We start from the raw sequence: 17,305 nt of genomic DNA, 5'->3' as shown, positions 1-17,305 counted from the left end.
CGAAAAAGTTGTCGATATTTCAATGAACATAATGTAATTCTGCTTCGATTTTTGGTCCTCGAATCGAAAAGCTGATATAAATTTACACACACGAGTAGTCAATAAAGATAAAAATGTCAACGGGCTCCTTATTCGGTTTTCTGTAAACTGTACTCAACGCTAAATCTCTTTTGTCCAATTTGTTTAAAAGGTGTTCACATTCTCTCATCATTCTCTCATCAGTGCCTATCACAAGACTAATGCAAGCAACGAAGACGATACGGACAAACATAAGGTAAGTACCTACTGGGTACTATGTATCTTAAAAAGGTTTAAATTATTCAAATGAGAGCCTGACGTCTAACAATAAATCTGTGCAAGTTTTTCAAAGAAGCTGTGATCTTATACCTTGCCCTCTGATAAACAATTCCATAGAATACTCAGTAATGTACGGACGCCGATATTGATATACTTATGTCGTTATAAACATATTATCAGCATGTCGACGAACTCGTCTCAGGGCCGACGTAATAATATTATGCAAAGGTATTTTATACGTAGGTTATTTTTAAACATATAATATAATCCTGTCTACCAATACTATGATCGAATGTACTTTTAGATAAAATTAATGTAGATCAAGCTATCAATAACTGTTTTTAAATTAAACATGACCTATTAGTTATCAGTTTTAAAAGATATCTAATAAAAAGTTAGCCTACTTGTATGATTTATTTATGTTTATAATCTGTGTTATCTCTTTTTTCAGGTAGGTATGTTTATTTGCGTTTATTTCTACCTCTACCATGTCCTGCTATAGAAATTGAAAAATTTCTATAAAATCACCACGTGGTTGCACTGGCCACCAATGTAACTAAGAAACAATAAATAGAGCTTGGTATATTTGTAATATGGTAATATTTGTGCAATGTTTACAAATAACATCTACTAAATTGTTAATACTTAATATGTACTGTTATTCTGGGAATTGAATTCTGTACATAAGAAAACATGTAAATTGTTGCCCATGCTTGTATGTTATGGTGTTTAATATATTTGTATGAGTTAAAGTTTGAAATTAGAATATAACCAAAAGTTAGGCAACTGTAGTGCTGTTGATCGTTACTAATTAATTCGTAATTAAAAATTCTGGTGCGCCCGCGCAGACGTCGACATCTACCAATTACACTGCCCACATCGTTCGAATTAAAATGGACACTATTTTTATAAGCATTAAGTATAAAATTACATTATAAATTTGCTCTGGATGAAGGGCAAGCGACAGTTGTTTTATTTTGAACTATATTTAGTACTTGGACTGAATTGTTACTGTGCCAGCTTTGTATGGAGCGATATGAGTTCGGCATACTTGATGAATGCAGTTAGATATTTATAAAATTGACTGCAGAAACTTAAGCATACATAAATAAAACGTATATGGTCTGATGCTACGATAAAATGTCCTAGTAATTAATTAAATAATAGGTAGTTTTGTTTCATTCTATTGTCTCGGAATAAATATAATTGATAGACTTGCGGTTACATATTAAAATTAGTGTTTTTTTTATTTTGGCGGTAAGTTACAGAAATAAAAATACATTTACAGATTTTATAGTAACAACATTAATGAAATCAAATGATTATTTTTAGGCCCTGGATCAAGGTTACTCTAAAAATATACCCAGTTGCGAGTTGATGGTAAGATGTTGGGTAAATATTTTTTATGTTTGCCGAATAAACAAATGTGTTTTCAAACTTTAGTTATATGCCCAAGATAAAGATTTCGCCCGAATACGAACATCTGTTATGTCGAGTGCTATACAAAAAATATTCGTGATTAAAAATTCCAACGCTCACAAAATTAGAACGTAGAGCACTGAGGAAGCGTCCAAAATATTATAAGTTAATGTAAACTTTTATAATACAGGAGGAGCTGACTAATCAAATGTGAACTAGAAACGCAGTTTTAGATATTTAGATATTTTAATCCTAAGTGGATGCAAATAGAAACATTGTTTAGAAATCTCAAATCAACTTATTAGTCCTAACGTCATAAGTTATTACACATACGTATTATTTGTATTATTTTCTAATTAATTGTATGTATGTATACTGTTAGATTGACGCAAAAGATATACGAAGGATTACACAAAATGCTCACGCACGCGTGCATTTTACGAAACCTCTCATTGTTTCCTCGAAATAACTGCTCATCGTGAAATGTTTTATGCTTCCCAAAATTCATATTCGCAGGGATCCGTTTAAAAACATGTCAGCAGGCTATATTTCTACCTGCTCGGGTCCCGTTGCGTGCAAGGTGTAGAGCGCCCTACACGCACACAAGCGCACATGCTATTAAATCTCACGGACACGTATAGAGGCTGCGTGTGCGCATCTGTTGCCATAACCCCCTCCCACCCCCGCAGCGACAGAGCACCAACCTCAGCTGCGTTTGATGGACAGATTTTTCAAGCGCTTTCGGCGTAGATATTTGAATACCGATTTTGCATGTTTCAAATTATTCAAATGTATGAACGGATTTAAGTAAATAATTGCTGGAAATTTCCTGTGTTATCAATTCATAATTTTTTGTAATATCAAGCCAGTTTTGGGCGCTGTATTGTGTCGATAAGATTACTGGGTGTTTAGCTATAAATATATCTTAGTATTTATTAAGACATACCGTTTTTAAAATTAAGACCAGATATGTACATACATACACAAATATTATATTAAAGTTTATATTATACTTAGATATCAATTTAGATAAAAGAACATGTTGAGATTTGAATGTGAATTATGTTTATTTCGGAATTCATTTATCAACTTTATTATATTTTCATAGAGTCAATTAATATTAGATCCATCTTTACAAAATATTATATGAAGTTTTATCAAAGATACAACGATAATTATTTACTATATCATGCAGATAACTAAATATAGGTACCTACTATAGAGAGTAACTGTAGAGTACAAGAAGGGACTTTTATCGTTGATTGAAAGAGTGACTAGCGTCTTTTGTATGTAAAATCGCGAACATTAACATTACAGGTGTTATTTATCGTTGTTTTTAGAATTCAAATAGTGATTCTCATCTTTTGTATAGAAAGAAACAAAATATGGCGTTTGTTATCTGCAAGAATTAGTCATGGATGGCAGAGGAATCAGACCACCTGCAAGTTTGTTGGATAGAACATGAAGTCGAAATTGCAAGGGCCGTTTGGGCCTTCACAAAAATGGACATTGGTGTATTGTCTTTGTCTACACAAATTTTAAGATCTAGTAACTAAAAACTTTCCTTTAAGTCCTTTAAATTTTATAATATTGATACATAGGTGATTTATATATTAATTTCTTTAGATGCGTTTTTTGTTAATTATTTTATGCCTAAATTACTCTGTTGTATCTTGAAGGTTTAGCTTGATAATGATATGTACGGAATTTATTAATTACTGGCTGTTCCGCGCGGTTTCACCCCCGTGGCTCCACTCATCTTGGTCGTAGCGTGATGATAACCTTCCTCGATAAATGGGCTATCTATCACCGAAAGAATTTTTCAAATCGGACCAGTAGTTCCCGAGATTAGCGCGTTCAAACAAACAAACAAACAAACTCTTCAGCTTTATAATATTAGTATAGATTATGAATGTATTGAATTCAGAATTTAAATAACTACCTTAAAAAGTGTCCTACAAAAATCTACATAAGTCTTGAAATAATTTATCTCTTGACTAGCGACATAGAAAATTGAATTTGAATACATAATTTACATAAGCCCGTAGCCTTCAGATATCCAGATAACAGTGTGTGTGATAACATGATAATATGGAACTGCGTAACGTTTTGTGATTTTTCTGCGTTTCTACGAACGTGAATTACCGCAGTAATATTGTGGTAATATGATAAGCGGTGCTATTGAAAACCTGATCGTGGAGTGGATTGGTTTAAGCTTTCTTTCCTATAATAACAAACATAGCGAAATGCTCTCTATGGCTTTTGAAAAATATTGATCAAAGGCTATGAACATTTCGGATTGCTCAAAAATCGGTTGCTTTTGATGTAAAACCTGAATTTATATATTTTTCTCGGTTATAAGTAGTGGAGCCAACACTTCAAAGATTCATTTTAATTTCTAGTCTAGGTATATATTTAGGTATTATAATATATTCATAAATTAAATTGAAAAAGTCCCAACATGTTTTGTTGTTAGATATATTCTGAGGTATTAATTAGTAGTTATTTACTAATTATATTTTTCAGTGGAAATTAATATAAAACAAGACGTCATATTCATTGTTTATTCCTCATGTAGGCATTGTCGAAATTTTGTACTAAAGCTTTTACTGTCTTTTCCCATTTCCTTCTTAAAAATTAGACAATGTAAATATTTCCTGTTTATCGGAAACGGTATTTTCTGGAATATATATAGATACACCTACTTTTAACCTTGTAGCGTGGTTGTAAAATTGAAATGCTCAGATACCATTCAACTTTAGTAATGTATTATTTAACCAACATCAACTACAGTCTACAGCTGTGTCCGAATGTTTGGCTTTAATGAATCAAAAACATTTTGAAACTTCTGAAAGGTTTCTTTCTACCTAATTGCATAGTTATTATCGTTAATGTAATCTTTGATCTAATCATTCATATCATATAATTAGGAAAATACAACTCTCCTAATTGACTGATTGCAGATGTGTTACATAAAAAAGCTCTCCTATTTTGTAGAGTACATCAATTTCATAGGCTTAGTTTCAATTAAAATAGTAGATAACTTTGTATTTTTCTAATAATGTAAGATCAATTAATTTTATGTGTGTTATTACGCTATTAAGTTAATAATGGTTCCACATCAGTTATATAAAACGAAACAAGTAAAGTTATAAAATACATTAAACAAGCTTTTTGCTATGAGTTATAATCCTAGTCCATTTCTTTACATCACCACTTCACAACTTTCTCACTTGTATATTTGAAGAAAATTAAAATCGATTACACAACGAATTACACACACAAATATAAACCAGAAGTAGAAACACAACTAATGCGGCTCAGCCGATACCAAGAAGCAGCCGTTGCAAGAACAAGCTAACATTGTTTCAAGCAATCGAAACTTGTTCTACAAAAATAACCATAAGCAATAAGGGTTACAGTTTATAAGCTTTAAAGGGCTTTCGTGGAAACCGCAATCAAATATGAATGAATTGGAATTAGTATAGCGCTGGCTTATACGTGTGATGAATGAACTAACTCTACATTGTAGAAAGTAGGACTACTGAAGACGGAGCGATGTGGTTTCCATCGAACTTAAGAAATAAAAGAAATAAGGTTTCTTTACTCTTTTCAGTCTTAATTTCTCAGTGATAAATGTCCAAAAGGTATGTATGATCATTACACGTAGGAAGGTATTTTGTATGAATATTATTTATGACATATACATATATTATTTTTTATTTATTTATTTATTTATTATTTATGAAGGGCATTTCTTTAGTATACAAAAAAATATCATGAATGAAATATATTAATTTTTATTAATCGTGTAGATTTGATCATTTGAACATAACTTTTAAATGGCGTCAGGTTTTGGTGATGACAAACAATGGAAATTGTGAAATACGCATTACGCTACTTTTCTTTTACATAAATCCTTTCCTTGTGTAAAATTTTAGATTTTTTTATATAAACTTCTAATTTTACCTTCTAAAAGGTTCAATAGCTAGTATGTAACCTTTGTGACGCCTCCACATGCAGTTTATTGCATCAATAACTATTAAACTGTTTATGGCGATGAAAGAATATGCAAATCGGCAATTCTTGCATATTTAGGAGAATTAATGTTTCCAAAAAAATACGGATAAGTAGCAAAAGCTCAATTTACGTAGGTATAGACCTGACTCTATACCATGAAACTACCTACAAATGAATGAAAACTGGTAGGAGATCACTGACACTAATTTTATTAATATTCTATACTGAATAGTAACTAAATAATTAAATATGAAGTAATTTCTAGTTAGTACCAGTGATTTGTTATTTAGATAATAATTATCTTGAGAACATATTATTATCTATTAAGTATAGATAACTTTTGTATAATTTTTTCCTAGTTAGGTACTTTTAGCACTTATACTCAATGTACTCAAAAAGCTAAACGCCAGATATTATACATTTTGTCCTTTATCTATAAAAATAGGATATTACTTGATACATAAAATTAGTAACATTTAATACAGCTTTTAATTACTTTAAATATATGAAAAAAACTGTGATTAGAGCTGATCACCTCATAAAGTGGAATTCCCTTAATATATGTAATTCAATATTTGCAATACTTTGATAACGCGATAGTGTCACCATATTAGATTTAATTTAAAGATATGATACAATATACGTAATGTATGAGGTAAAACTTGTAAAAATTATAAAATACTCGTTTTATTACAATAAATAAATGTTAAATTTACTATCTATTCCATGATAAATTTTGTCATATTCCGAGAAATTATAATATTAGGTCGTCATTTTAATCATTCGTTTTGCATTGTTTAAATTTACATTGAGAAATAAAATTAGAAAATAGCAATGCTATCCTGCATTTTCAATTTCATAAAAACTTAAGCTGAGCTTTGCTCTTTCTTTTTTCATTTTTTTTTTCATTTATAAGATTTTAATAGGATTCTAGGTTCGTCATTATGAATGAAAGAAAGAGTAAAGAATAAGTAAAGAGTTAAAGTATGAAAGGGATAAGAGATCGAAAATATATCCATCCAGATAACGAAGAATCTCTATGACCATTTCTGAGTCAAAAATATTATGAAAATGTATGACTACACTGTAACGTAATCATAATTTTAATGTTACTTCTAATCTATGGACGCTTATCTGCTTGATATAGATATTTTATCTGATGTCATTGTTTTCTTTAGCTTTGTGCCTGGCAGAATGTGAAGCCAAGCACAGCTCTTACGATAGAGTTGATTTATACGTCCAGCTCATAACTGCAACCTTTGTTTAAGAGTTACTTTGTAAACACAACTGTTAAACTATTGATTTATCGAGCAGCCTGTTATCGTCACCTATAAAATCGAACTTGAAATGACATTAATTATTCATAAATAGTGATCATATATCATTATGATAAAAGCTATCGAATGGATTCGCAAACGATTGTAAGGTGTGGTCTGATCGAGTCGAGGGGTAATGATATTAGCGAGAATCGATTTGTGGCAAGACGAGTATCGCTCGACTCAGGTAGCCCGGGATAAAAACACTTGAAATGGAACGGACGCAGCCGGTCTCACCTAGATAACGCGCTCGACCGATTAAAAGACCATACAACCTAACGCCCGGATCACAAACCCGGTTTCGTATCGTCGCCCAGCGAATCGAGCCCCGTCTCGCGTCTCTCTCATTACAATAAGCCTCCCTAATCACCCATTCATATCACACGCACTCCGATAATAATATAAATAGGCCCTAACGTCCAATGAATGAACTTATAACATGTAAATTCGTCGCTCAAATCGCGACAGGCTCGCGCGTAGGCGTCGAGTTCGAATGAAAATAAACACATCCAACGCGGCTTACCTCTCGATTTTAATTAGGGTATCCAGATTAGCGATTTTATCACAGCACTAGGTGGAAGTATTAGTGCAGGTTACACTGAACATGTGTGCATATCACTGTATATCGCGCGTGTCGGGGAGCGGCGCGGAGTACACAAGTGGGCTGCGAGCCGGCTCGGTCGGCACTGCGGCTCGCGCGGCCCTAGGTGCGCCCGCGTCGCACGCACACCAGCGCGTTCATTCAGCGCCGCCGTGGAGGGGCGCACTTATGAATGGACGTAGTGAAGCTATGTCGTATAGATATCACTGATAAGGGGCACTATTGTAACAACATCATATTATAGCTAGCGAAGCGCGGTCGTTCAAATTGCTTGCACGGTGCACACTTACACTGTACATGTTTTAACGTTAGCGAAATATGATAGCTGAAATTTGTTAACCGAGTTGAATTATCAATGAAAAAAACTAGGACATTAACGAGATACATTATGCATTACATACATATAAAAAATAATATACTTAATTCTATTCTACAATAAGACTCTATAATTATTAATTACTTACAATAAAGGTAAAAATAAATAAAAAAAACAATTATACGTAAATACTTTAATAAATAACATTTAAATATAATTCAACTTAAATAAAGACAATAATAATAAATCATTTCGTTTATGAGAGTCCCTTGAGGAAGCTCGACAGCTTGTGGCTCTTGTAGTCGGCGCGCAGTTGTATGAAGTTCAACAGAATTGAATGATCCAACTCCGCCTGCGTACAAATAAATTGCAAGTTACATACTATGTTACATATCTATCTAAAATCAAAAGAAAGAAAATCTAGAACTTCCCCTAATTATAGATAAATGGACGAAGTCAAGTTTTCCCAATGTAACTTCAATGAATCAAACAAAACCCAACCAGAATTCAAAACCAACAATTACAATTTTTGGTGAATAAAGATTCGTATTTATAGCATTTAGATATTCATTAACAACACAATACCTACATCTGTAAAATTTTCCTCATCACAACGGAAATAGAATTTACAATGGCGATTGATAACAAACATGATCATAATATATGACACCCACTAATTTGCACTTGGCTTGAAGAAAGACTTCATAGTCAATTTCATAGCAAGCCCAACAAATAAAAATGGGCATAAGATATGATAATTTAATATCAAAATAGAGTACAAGGTCGCAGAAAGAAGGAAGCAAGGTGAGGTATCTGGTATCAATCAGCATATAAATGGCTTGACATTAATCTTCTATAAGACCTTGAGTAAACATTTTATTTGTAACAATTTCAAACCAAAAGATTAATTTTTAGACGCATAAAAGCAATTACGTATATTCTTTTTGGTGCAAATTGCATACACTTATATTCATACATAAATACCTACTAATAGATATGTAAGAAATTAAGTTGCCCGAAATATTATCTGTAGCATAGAGCTTGGGCTAATAATTGGTCAGGTGTACTTATAGAAATGTGGATAATCGTCTCTTACATAATATGTAAATCAGAGGGTTTCAGAGGGTTCTCCGTGAATCACGGTGACGAATAGTTGATTTTACAATTCAGTTTTGTCGAATGTGGGTTTCATCGCGATAGAGATATATTAGTAAATATTTAGTATTTAGTAATCGGTGGCTATACTTCCAGTGGAAAAAGTAGTTTTGATAAAAGTAGAATTTCAGTCGATCTCATTATCAAATATTACGCAGGTATACTTTGGCATTATGTTGGTATATTAAAATAGGAGGCGACAGATGTATCGTCCGGTTGTGCAACGTTCGCAGCACAGGAACTGTGGTATACTGAGTACGAGCTGTCGCATACTTGCGTGGTGTTTAAAAAAATCTTTAAGTAAAAAAAGTTTCTTAAATAACCTTCGATTTCCTTCCTATATGACAAGTATCTTATGAAGACCAGACGAATAGTTTTCTATTTCGACTCATTCTTTAGTTTTATTATATTTTCTCTGTATATTTTTTTAAATAGAGCAATGCATTTTTATTCAGTTTCAGTACCAAGGCATACTGCTGTATTGTTTTGTTTATGTGTATCATCCATGTTCCATCATCTATCCATATGGCATATAATATTATGTTACACTAAAGGGTACATGGTTACACAGACCTCAACCATAATAATATGAGGGTTCAGGCCGCCACCATAAAGATTTTACAATCTTATATCGACATATACATAAAATTATGTATTATATCATTTTTTTAGTTGTCTTACATGTACATATTTTGTTATATGGTTAAATCCAAGTGCAAGTCAAATACATAACGATAAGTACTATAATGTACTTTACTCGATATCAATATAATTTTATTCCGTATCGTATTTTGTTTAGATATGCGGAACAATATTTTACTTACATGTTTTTTATTAACATTTCATAGTCACGGTATTTGAGTAAGCGTCTACGTTGGCAAAGACGATATTATATAAATTCAGCAAATAAACAAATTGATTTATAAGATATCGTGATTAAACAATCATTGTAAGTTTTATTTTTCTATGAAAATACTTGTAATGCAATAATTGAAGCATCAAATTAACACAAAGACAGAAAAATTGTACACGCCAGTAAGCACTTGTATTGCTGTATCAAATACTTTTATACGTATCGATTATGTTACGAATCATTAATTTCATTTGGACTACATTTTAGGCATCCAACTCGTTCTTTTGTAACAAACTAGAAGAGTGTAATTACTAAACTAGTTTTGCACATGTGACTTCACCCGCGTTGGAAAATTCACGTCGGAATGAGATGTATCACCCCAGTAAAAAGAAGCGTATATCTGTAACTAAAATGTAGAACTTAATCCTATTTTTAGAAAAATCATAGCATAAAATTGCTCTGTTTTGAGTTTCGTAAGGAAGAGAAACAAACAATCACATTTTCACCTTATTAGTAAGGATTGTGAGCGAATAATCTTATTATTCAATAACGTATTTTTATAAATTCGAAATAGTAGTGGTCCAAGTGCAGAACCTTGCGGCACTCTTATCTTATTTATACGCTGCAGATGTAATTTTCTGGCATACTATTATATGTTTATTTGTTTTTATTATGACTAAAACATATTTTCAAGGTAAGTGCGGTAATACTTAACACAGTGTCTCGTATAGCACAAAAACGTCGTGACGCACTCGATCAAAAGCTTTAGACATGTCCAAATAATAAAGCCCATGTAAATGATCCTAAAATACGTTTCCTTGAAATGCGTATTGATTCATTTATAATGTAACAATTTTTATTGTTTATTGAAGAACGAATTACGAGAAAAGCTCGGATTAAGTGACATATTGTGATATTAAAGTTTTTTATTTAAAATAATTTATAATCTAAGTTAAGCTAACTAACGTTTGTAGGGATTTAAAATTTGATGTTAAATAAACTTCTATTGCAATTAAAAAATGATTACTGAGTAAATCGTATTTCTCAAATGATATTCAACATCTTATTATCAGTAACGTTCAGGTATTCTTAGTTGGATCGTATAATCCCCCCCCCCCCCCCCCAATATTTTTTTTTAATTTTTATCAAAAATGTATTAATTAATCACTCACCAGCGTCTCTCCCTCGCACACCTGATGCAAGTTCTCCGGCTTGACCAGCAGCAGGTTGCAGAGCGCATGCAGCGCGTCGAACAGCGCGTGCGCGGGCGCCGGGGCCGCGCGGCCGCGCCCGCACGCCGCCGAGCGGTACTCCTTCACGTCGCATATCGCTATCATTGCACCTGGACATGTGTGCGGTGTCAGTTTAGTAGGTATGGTTTATTTTTTGTGGTGTTTCTCAATGTTAGCCAGAAGGGCTTCTACATTTTGACGCGGGGGTGAACTGAAGGTTCACCCTGGTAGCGACATGCGGGCGGGCGTCCCCCGCCACGGGGATCTCGAACCTCGGCTTGGGCTGTCGCTTGAGTGGAGGAGGCCGGAAGGGCCCTAGTCGGACGGGAGTAGGTATGGTATTGACTCAGCAGTAAGTTACCATAGCATGGAATGCATCGACTAGACGATGGGCGGCTGCTGCCGCCGCTTGCCGGCGAACTGATGGATGTAATCTGATAAGGTATGAGCTAAGAACAGGGAACAAAGGCAGGATTAAGAAAAGTACAGGACCCGTACATTGCATATCATTAGACCTAGGAATAGTGCGAGCTTTTAACGAAAATGAAAGGTCCCAGTGTCGAGACCTAGGTTGTGTGTAAAAATATCTACATCTGAGGGGGACAAACCACTGCCCACATGCGAAATGAATTTTCCTCTAACCTAAGCAAGCGACATAATTTTACCTTTAAGTAATAAATTTCACAAAGAACCATACCTGCAGAATTAAACTGGAAGTTCTGCAAATGGTCGTATATAACACGATGCAGACGCACAGCTAGCTCCAACATGACTGCGTTCAAGTTGTCTCCATCCAAGTTAGCGTGGATTTTGTCCATCACTGTGTTGAGGTATGACACTACCGCAGTACAGGCCTAAACAGAAATAGATTCAATATTTACATTAACTAGCGTATCGTAAGTGTTTTAAAAGCTTTACAAAAAAAAAAATGAAATTAATGAATATTTTATAAATATAAAGCGTATGTAAAAGGTAATTATTTCATCAGCATTAATTATAATTTTAATAATACAAGGGACAAAATGTGTTTTAGCTCTACTAAATTGTGCTCCGTATGCGATGCTAAAAATATTTCTTACTAGCGTTATAATATTTTTTCTATTTATTTACTCGGAATATAGACTCACTGGTGAAGCTAAAGTGTCAATATCTCCTTCAGGTTTAAAGTCAGTTTTCTTTTGTTCAGTCTGCAAGTACAGCTTCACCCAGCTTACTATTGCAGCGATCGCTCGCTCCAACCCGGCGTCCAATTTAGTTTCTAACTGCTCCATGATAGTGTTCTTTCGTTGTATGCATTCAGTTTGTTTGCTTGTTGAACTATTGGAGATACAGATAAAAAAAAGATAGAGATACAGATTAATAAATGAAAATATTATTATGGAATATTATGATTGCAGATATTAACAATTATAGAATAATATAGATATTAATTGTTTATGATGGAATGGAAAACATTACAGTTGAATATCAATCAATAATATAAATTTTATTACATACTAGCGGTCCACCCCGGCTTCGCCCGTGGTACATATTTACGTTTTCTCTACATATAAACCATCCTCGTACTTCAAGGAATATAATAAAAAAAGAATTATCGAAATCGGTTCAGCCGTTCTCGAGTTATGCGCTTACCAACACATTTTGCGATTCATTTTTATATATAAGAAAGAAGATGTAATGAGTAATGACGTAACCCAGGTTAATTAACATGCCGAAATGTTATTGTAAAATTGCCGCGATAAATAAATTTACCTCAAGCATGGCAGCACTGATTCTTGAAAATGTTCCCCAAACATTTTAACAATTGTATTCGTTTGGTTCACTATTTCAAAGAAATAAATCTGAAATAAAAATATTGAAGTACAGATTATAAACAACTAGAGGTCCGCCCCGGCTTCGCCCGTGGTACATATTTCGCAATAAAAGGTAGCCTATGCCTTTCTCGGGTATCAAAATATCTCCATACCAAATTTCATGCAAATTGGTTCAGTAGTTTAGGCGTGATTGAGTAACAGACAGACAGACAGAGTTACTTTCGCATTTATAATATTAGTATGGATTAACAAAATAAAACTAACAATATATCTTTGGCGAAAAACTTTATCCTTCACACACTTGACGAAGGTAAGAGATGGATAATTACAGAAAGAAGGATCAGAAGATTTTCTTTGGTAATGTTTTGTTTAAAATCTGTTACTTAAAATAAAGTATGAAAATATACGGACACATTGTAGCGTATATTTTCATACTTTATTTTATAGGCTATCAAACTGTTTCGAATCTAAGACAATACATTGTACAACACATACCTGAGGCAATGATTTCCCCTCACCAATCGGAATAGATTGTAGACCTAAATCCAATGCGTAATCAACATGTTCAATAAGCAAGTGTTGTATTAGCACCTCCAATAAGGCTATCGTGGTCCCGGGCAATTCAGTAGATGTACATAACTGAATAGGAAAAGTGGTATATATATAATTTGCATGAATATAATTATAGATTTATACCATATATAATTAAACATTAAAACACAAATTGTACAAATAATTTTGTATTATAGCTTTTTAAGAGGGTAATTTTTATTTAACAGTGGACATCGTCCAGACAGATGAGTTACAAACTCACAGTTTTGCATCTCAAGAAGGATATTTTTGCATCATTCAACATCTTTTGCACAAGCTGTTCACTGAGGAACGTCTCGCCGCCATAGTTCTCTATCTGCGCTATGTTTATGTTAGCCCTTGTACCGATCACCGCTTGTAAATCACGACGCAGTTCTTGGAAACTGAAAGGTTGAAATGAGCAAATAAATATTAATATTTATTATATATATATTTTGTAAATTTGAATAAAAGGACGTTTTCGAATTTACATGGTAAGTATTCAAATGCTTTATAAATATAAATTTATAAAGAATAGAAAAAACTCGATCACTAGGCGGGACTTGAATCCGCATCCCTTCAAGCCAATCCAGGGCGAGTGTGTCCTATAGACTTTCAGTTTTATGAAAGAATAGAATAAAATCGATCGCTCTGGCGCGATCACGGGTAGCTGAGTTGATCAGGCGTCCGCCCCTTTTCGCGTGAAAGGACGTTTTTTACTATTTTTATTAAAAATTTCATTCAAATCAGAAAGAAAACAAACATTAAACACCTATTGGCATTAATAATGTTCACACAGGTAGCAAGAAAACTACATTATCACCAAAATTAACTTCACCTATATCAAACTTTTACTCACCCGCCTCCCTGAATCTGCTTCTTAACATGTTGTTTCTCAGCATAATACGCATTCAATGTATTAGAGAGTACTGCTTTCAATCTCCGTATCTCCAGAGCAGGATAGCCTTCAGTGGCTCCGGCCATAGCACCATTGATTAAGGCTTCTCTACGCAATTCACCAGTTGCACTATTACCATCGGCCGATACTAGATTAGCAGCCACTAGTTCGTCGCATACTCGTTGTGTACTGGATAAACAATTTTAATTTTAATGCAATTGATGTGATCTTAGATTTAAGTTTTAAATTATAAAGTTGCAAATTTCAATAGTATGTTAACCTCTGCTAATTAAAGTGAAACTTTTATTACATCGTCTCAAACTTTTTGGTCTTTGTAGCGCACGTCGCGTGACGGTCGGCTGCCGAGCAGGTATAAAGCAGTGTTCGGAAAGTTTCACTTTTACCGTGGTTTCATAAAACCACACAACATTTTTTAACTATATGTATTTGTTATAAATTTTAAGAAAGACAGATATTTTAAAACCATAGACAAATTGTGTAAATAAAAACTTGTACAAAATAAGGTAATAAAGGGAAAAGACTATTCCTTTTTCGTAAAAGTTACCTTGTGTAAGTGTCATACAAATTGCGTAAATATTTTTCAATGTCGTTCTTATCAGCAAGTTTTGTTTGTATGTACTTTTGCAGCTTCAAATGGAATATATTCAATACAAATTTACTCATGACTTGGTCAGGGTTTGGAAAGACATTGCTTATTATATTGTAGTTCTTCTTGCAAAGCGGCAGTACGGATAGAAATATATCTTTCCCCAGGAGAGTATTCTAGAAAAAAGATGAAGGAGTTTTTATTATGCACTTTTTAATAAATTTGTAACATGCCATTAGCATCATATTTTTAATGATAACAAATTATTCTTACAATTTTAAGCAAAAACATAATTAGTTTAATAATTTATTGGTTAAAAAAATAACAATAAATTCTGGTTTATACATTGCATTAGTCAGTTTTAAGTAATAGCAAACTTTTTTTAAAGGAAATTTTTAAACTTGATAAAATTATTTTCACATACCATTTGACTTGTCTCAATATAAGCATCCACACATTGCGAATATCCTTTGAAATTTGTCATAATATTGGCAATATCCTTCATTTTAGCCATATTGCTTTGGTTCTGAGCTTTGACAAACTCTTCAATAAGATTACGCTCAATCTCATCATACTTGGCTTCAATTTTCTTTCTGGCAACTTCAAATTTATCAGGCGGCAACTCTTGAGCAATAGTGTATAGTTTTTGAATAACATCTGCAGCTTCATTGAGCTAAAACATAAGAATTATTTATAAGGTAAAATTTATTAAAATTAAAATTTATTTATATACATTTACTGTAAGATAACATAAATTTACCAAACACAATGTAATAAAATTACGACTATCAAGTTGAGAGATTCATGATAAATAAAAGTAAAGAATAAAAATAGACAGAGTAATTAATTCGAATTGCATAATACATCATTTAATAATGTCATTATAACCTTATTAGGATCACTGAACAGATCACTAAGCACTGGTCCAGGGCTCAGGAAGTTTGCCAAGTGGGATAGCAGATCCCTTGCAGCGGCCGCCCTGGCTCTCGGAGCCCTTGCGGCACCCAATTTCTCACCAACATCCAAGGCTCTACCACCACACCGTGACATTCGCTCGTCTAGTGTACTAAAAACTGATACACAGTGCTGAAAATAAAAGCATTGTTAGATTTTGATGATCTCTCTTATTATATAATATATATTTTTTTTGTTTATAATAATAATGGGGGGTTCACATGGTTTCTATTTGTCAGTTTTATTTGTACTTATACTTCAATACTTTCCATCCAACAACCCATTCAGCGTCAGCCATGCTTGAGTTAGAAGAAGATAGATAATTAATACCTATCAGAAGATAAATAATATCAGACCAAACATTCAAAGATGTACCACTATTAATTGAAGATGTGATACTATTGAGATTATAAGATACTCACTGAATGCTGATCCATGATCTCAGCAAGTTTAGCAACATAGATCTTCTCCTCTTCTTGTACTGCTTGCTCCAATCTCGCACATTTTCTTTCCTGCCTTTCTTGTAACACCTATAATAGTCATTATTTATTATTATGTAACATATCTATGTTGTTATATATTACCTATATATAGAAAAAATATTTGTGTTAATACTTTCAAATGTATGGGGTAATTTCAAACAGTACCTTTAGGTCTTGAATAGCTTGCGTAAATATGTCGTGGATCATTTCTGGGTCAAATTGATCATCCTGTAAGCGACACTCTTGCATACTTCGACGTACCATTCTCTCCACGAACTCATCAGCATCAAATGGGTCCTAAAATTGGTAAGTTCGATGTTTCAATGATTTTTAGTTAGTCTTTAATCACAATACGAATAGTAATGGTTGTTTTTCTTACCTGCTCCAATTCTCTTATATATTGGTTCATCATCTTGGCAGTCGGAGAAAATAAACACTTCAATGCAAATATTAACAACGAATAATATATGTATTTAAATTCTCGGCTCTCCTCCCACTTCTAGATGAGTTATTTCATCCGAATCTACTCGTTATACAGTTTGTAACTAATTTAATTTAAACATGTATGTTTCTTATTTTTTATAAAAATATATCTAAAAGATTTGATTTATTTGGTAACATATTATAATATTAATAAACATATGATTTACACACGTATTTATTTTCCAATAATTGACAACTTAAAATACAAGTGAACTTTTTTAGTTGTTGACATTTGACAGTTGAAATTTTAATGACAAGCGCTCAGAGGAATAAGACAAGCGTCAAGCG

At 33.0% G+C, this 17,305-nt stretch overlaps 2 protein-coding genes across 3 annotated transcripts in view; both read right to left on the bottom strand.

The window, feature by feature from the left end:
- The window catches only part of pnt (ETS transcription factor pointed), a 132,632-nt gene extending 124,885 nt beyond the window's left edge, over positions 1-7,747 (bottom strand). For both annotated transcript variants that reach the window (XM_090112116.1, XM_090112118.1), the window contains exon 1: positions 7,576-7,747. The gene's annotated coding sequence lies outside the window, so the exon portion shown is untranslated. The remainder of the gene's footprint in view (positions 1-7,575) is intronic.
- A 400-nt stretch (positions 7,748-8,147) lies between these two features.
- On the bottom strand, positions 8,148-17,223 carry Sec10 (Exocyst complex component Sec10). The gene is made up of 14 exons (XM_090112568.1): positions 16,914-17,223; positions 16,700-16,831; positions 16,475-16,582; positions 15,987-16,184; positions 15,523-15,771; positions 15,057-15,274; positions 14,453-14,680; positions 13,838-13,997; positions 13,519-13,662; positions 12,962-13,050; positions 12,337-12,526; positions 11,907-12,063; positions 11,150-11,319; positions 8,148-8,321 (listed from the first exon to the last, which is right to left on the bottom strand). The coding sequence occupies exons 1-14, from the start codon at positions 16,944-16,946 to the stop codon at positions 8,226-8,228; spliced, it is 2,172 nt and encodes a 723-aa protein (XP_089968694.1). The 5' UTR covers positions 16,947-17,223; the 3' UTR covers positions 8,148-8,225.
- Between the last annotated feature and the right edge of the window lie 82 nt (positions 17,224-17,305).

The sequence above is a fragment of the Colias eurytheme genome, chromosome 18 (assembly GCF_061535395.1).
Source record: "Colias eurytheme isolate Ceu_HAF_F1 chromosome 18, ilColEury1 Martin Lab GWU primary, whole genome shotgun sequence".
Taxonomy (NCBI): domain Eukaryota; kingdom Metazoa; phylum Arthropoda; class Insecta; order Lepidoptera; family Pieridae; genus Colias; species Colias eurytheme.
This window is presented reverse-complemented; position numbering and strand designations above follow the sequence as displayed.

Coding starts and splice junctions, on each gene's coding strand:
- Sec10 (XM_090112568.1), bottom strand. CDS start 16,946: ATGATGAACCAATATATAAGAGAATTGGAGCAG. Junction 15,772..15,986: donor TGTTCAGTGATCCTAATAAG/GTTATAATGACA, acceptor CTTATGTTTTAG/CTCAATGAAGCTGCAGATGT. Junction 12,527..12,961: donor TCAGTGCTGCCATGCTTGAG/GTAAATTTATTT, acceptor TATCTCCAATAG/TTCAACAAGCAAACAAACTG.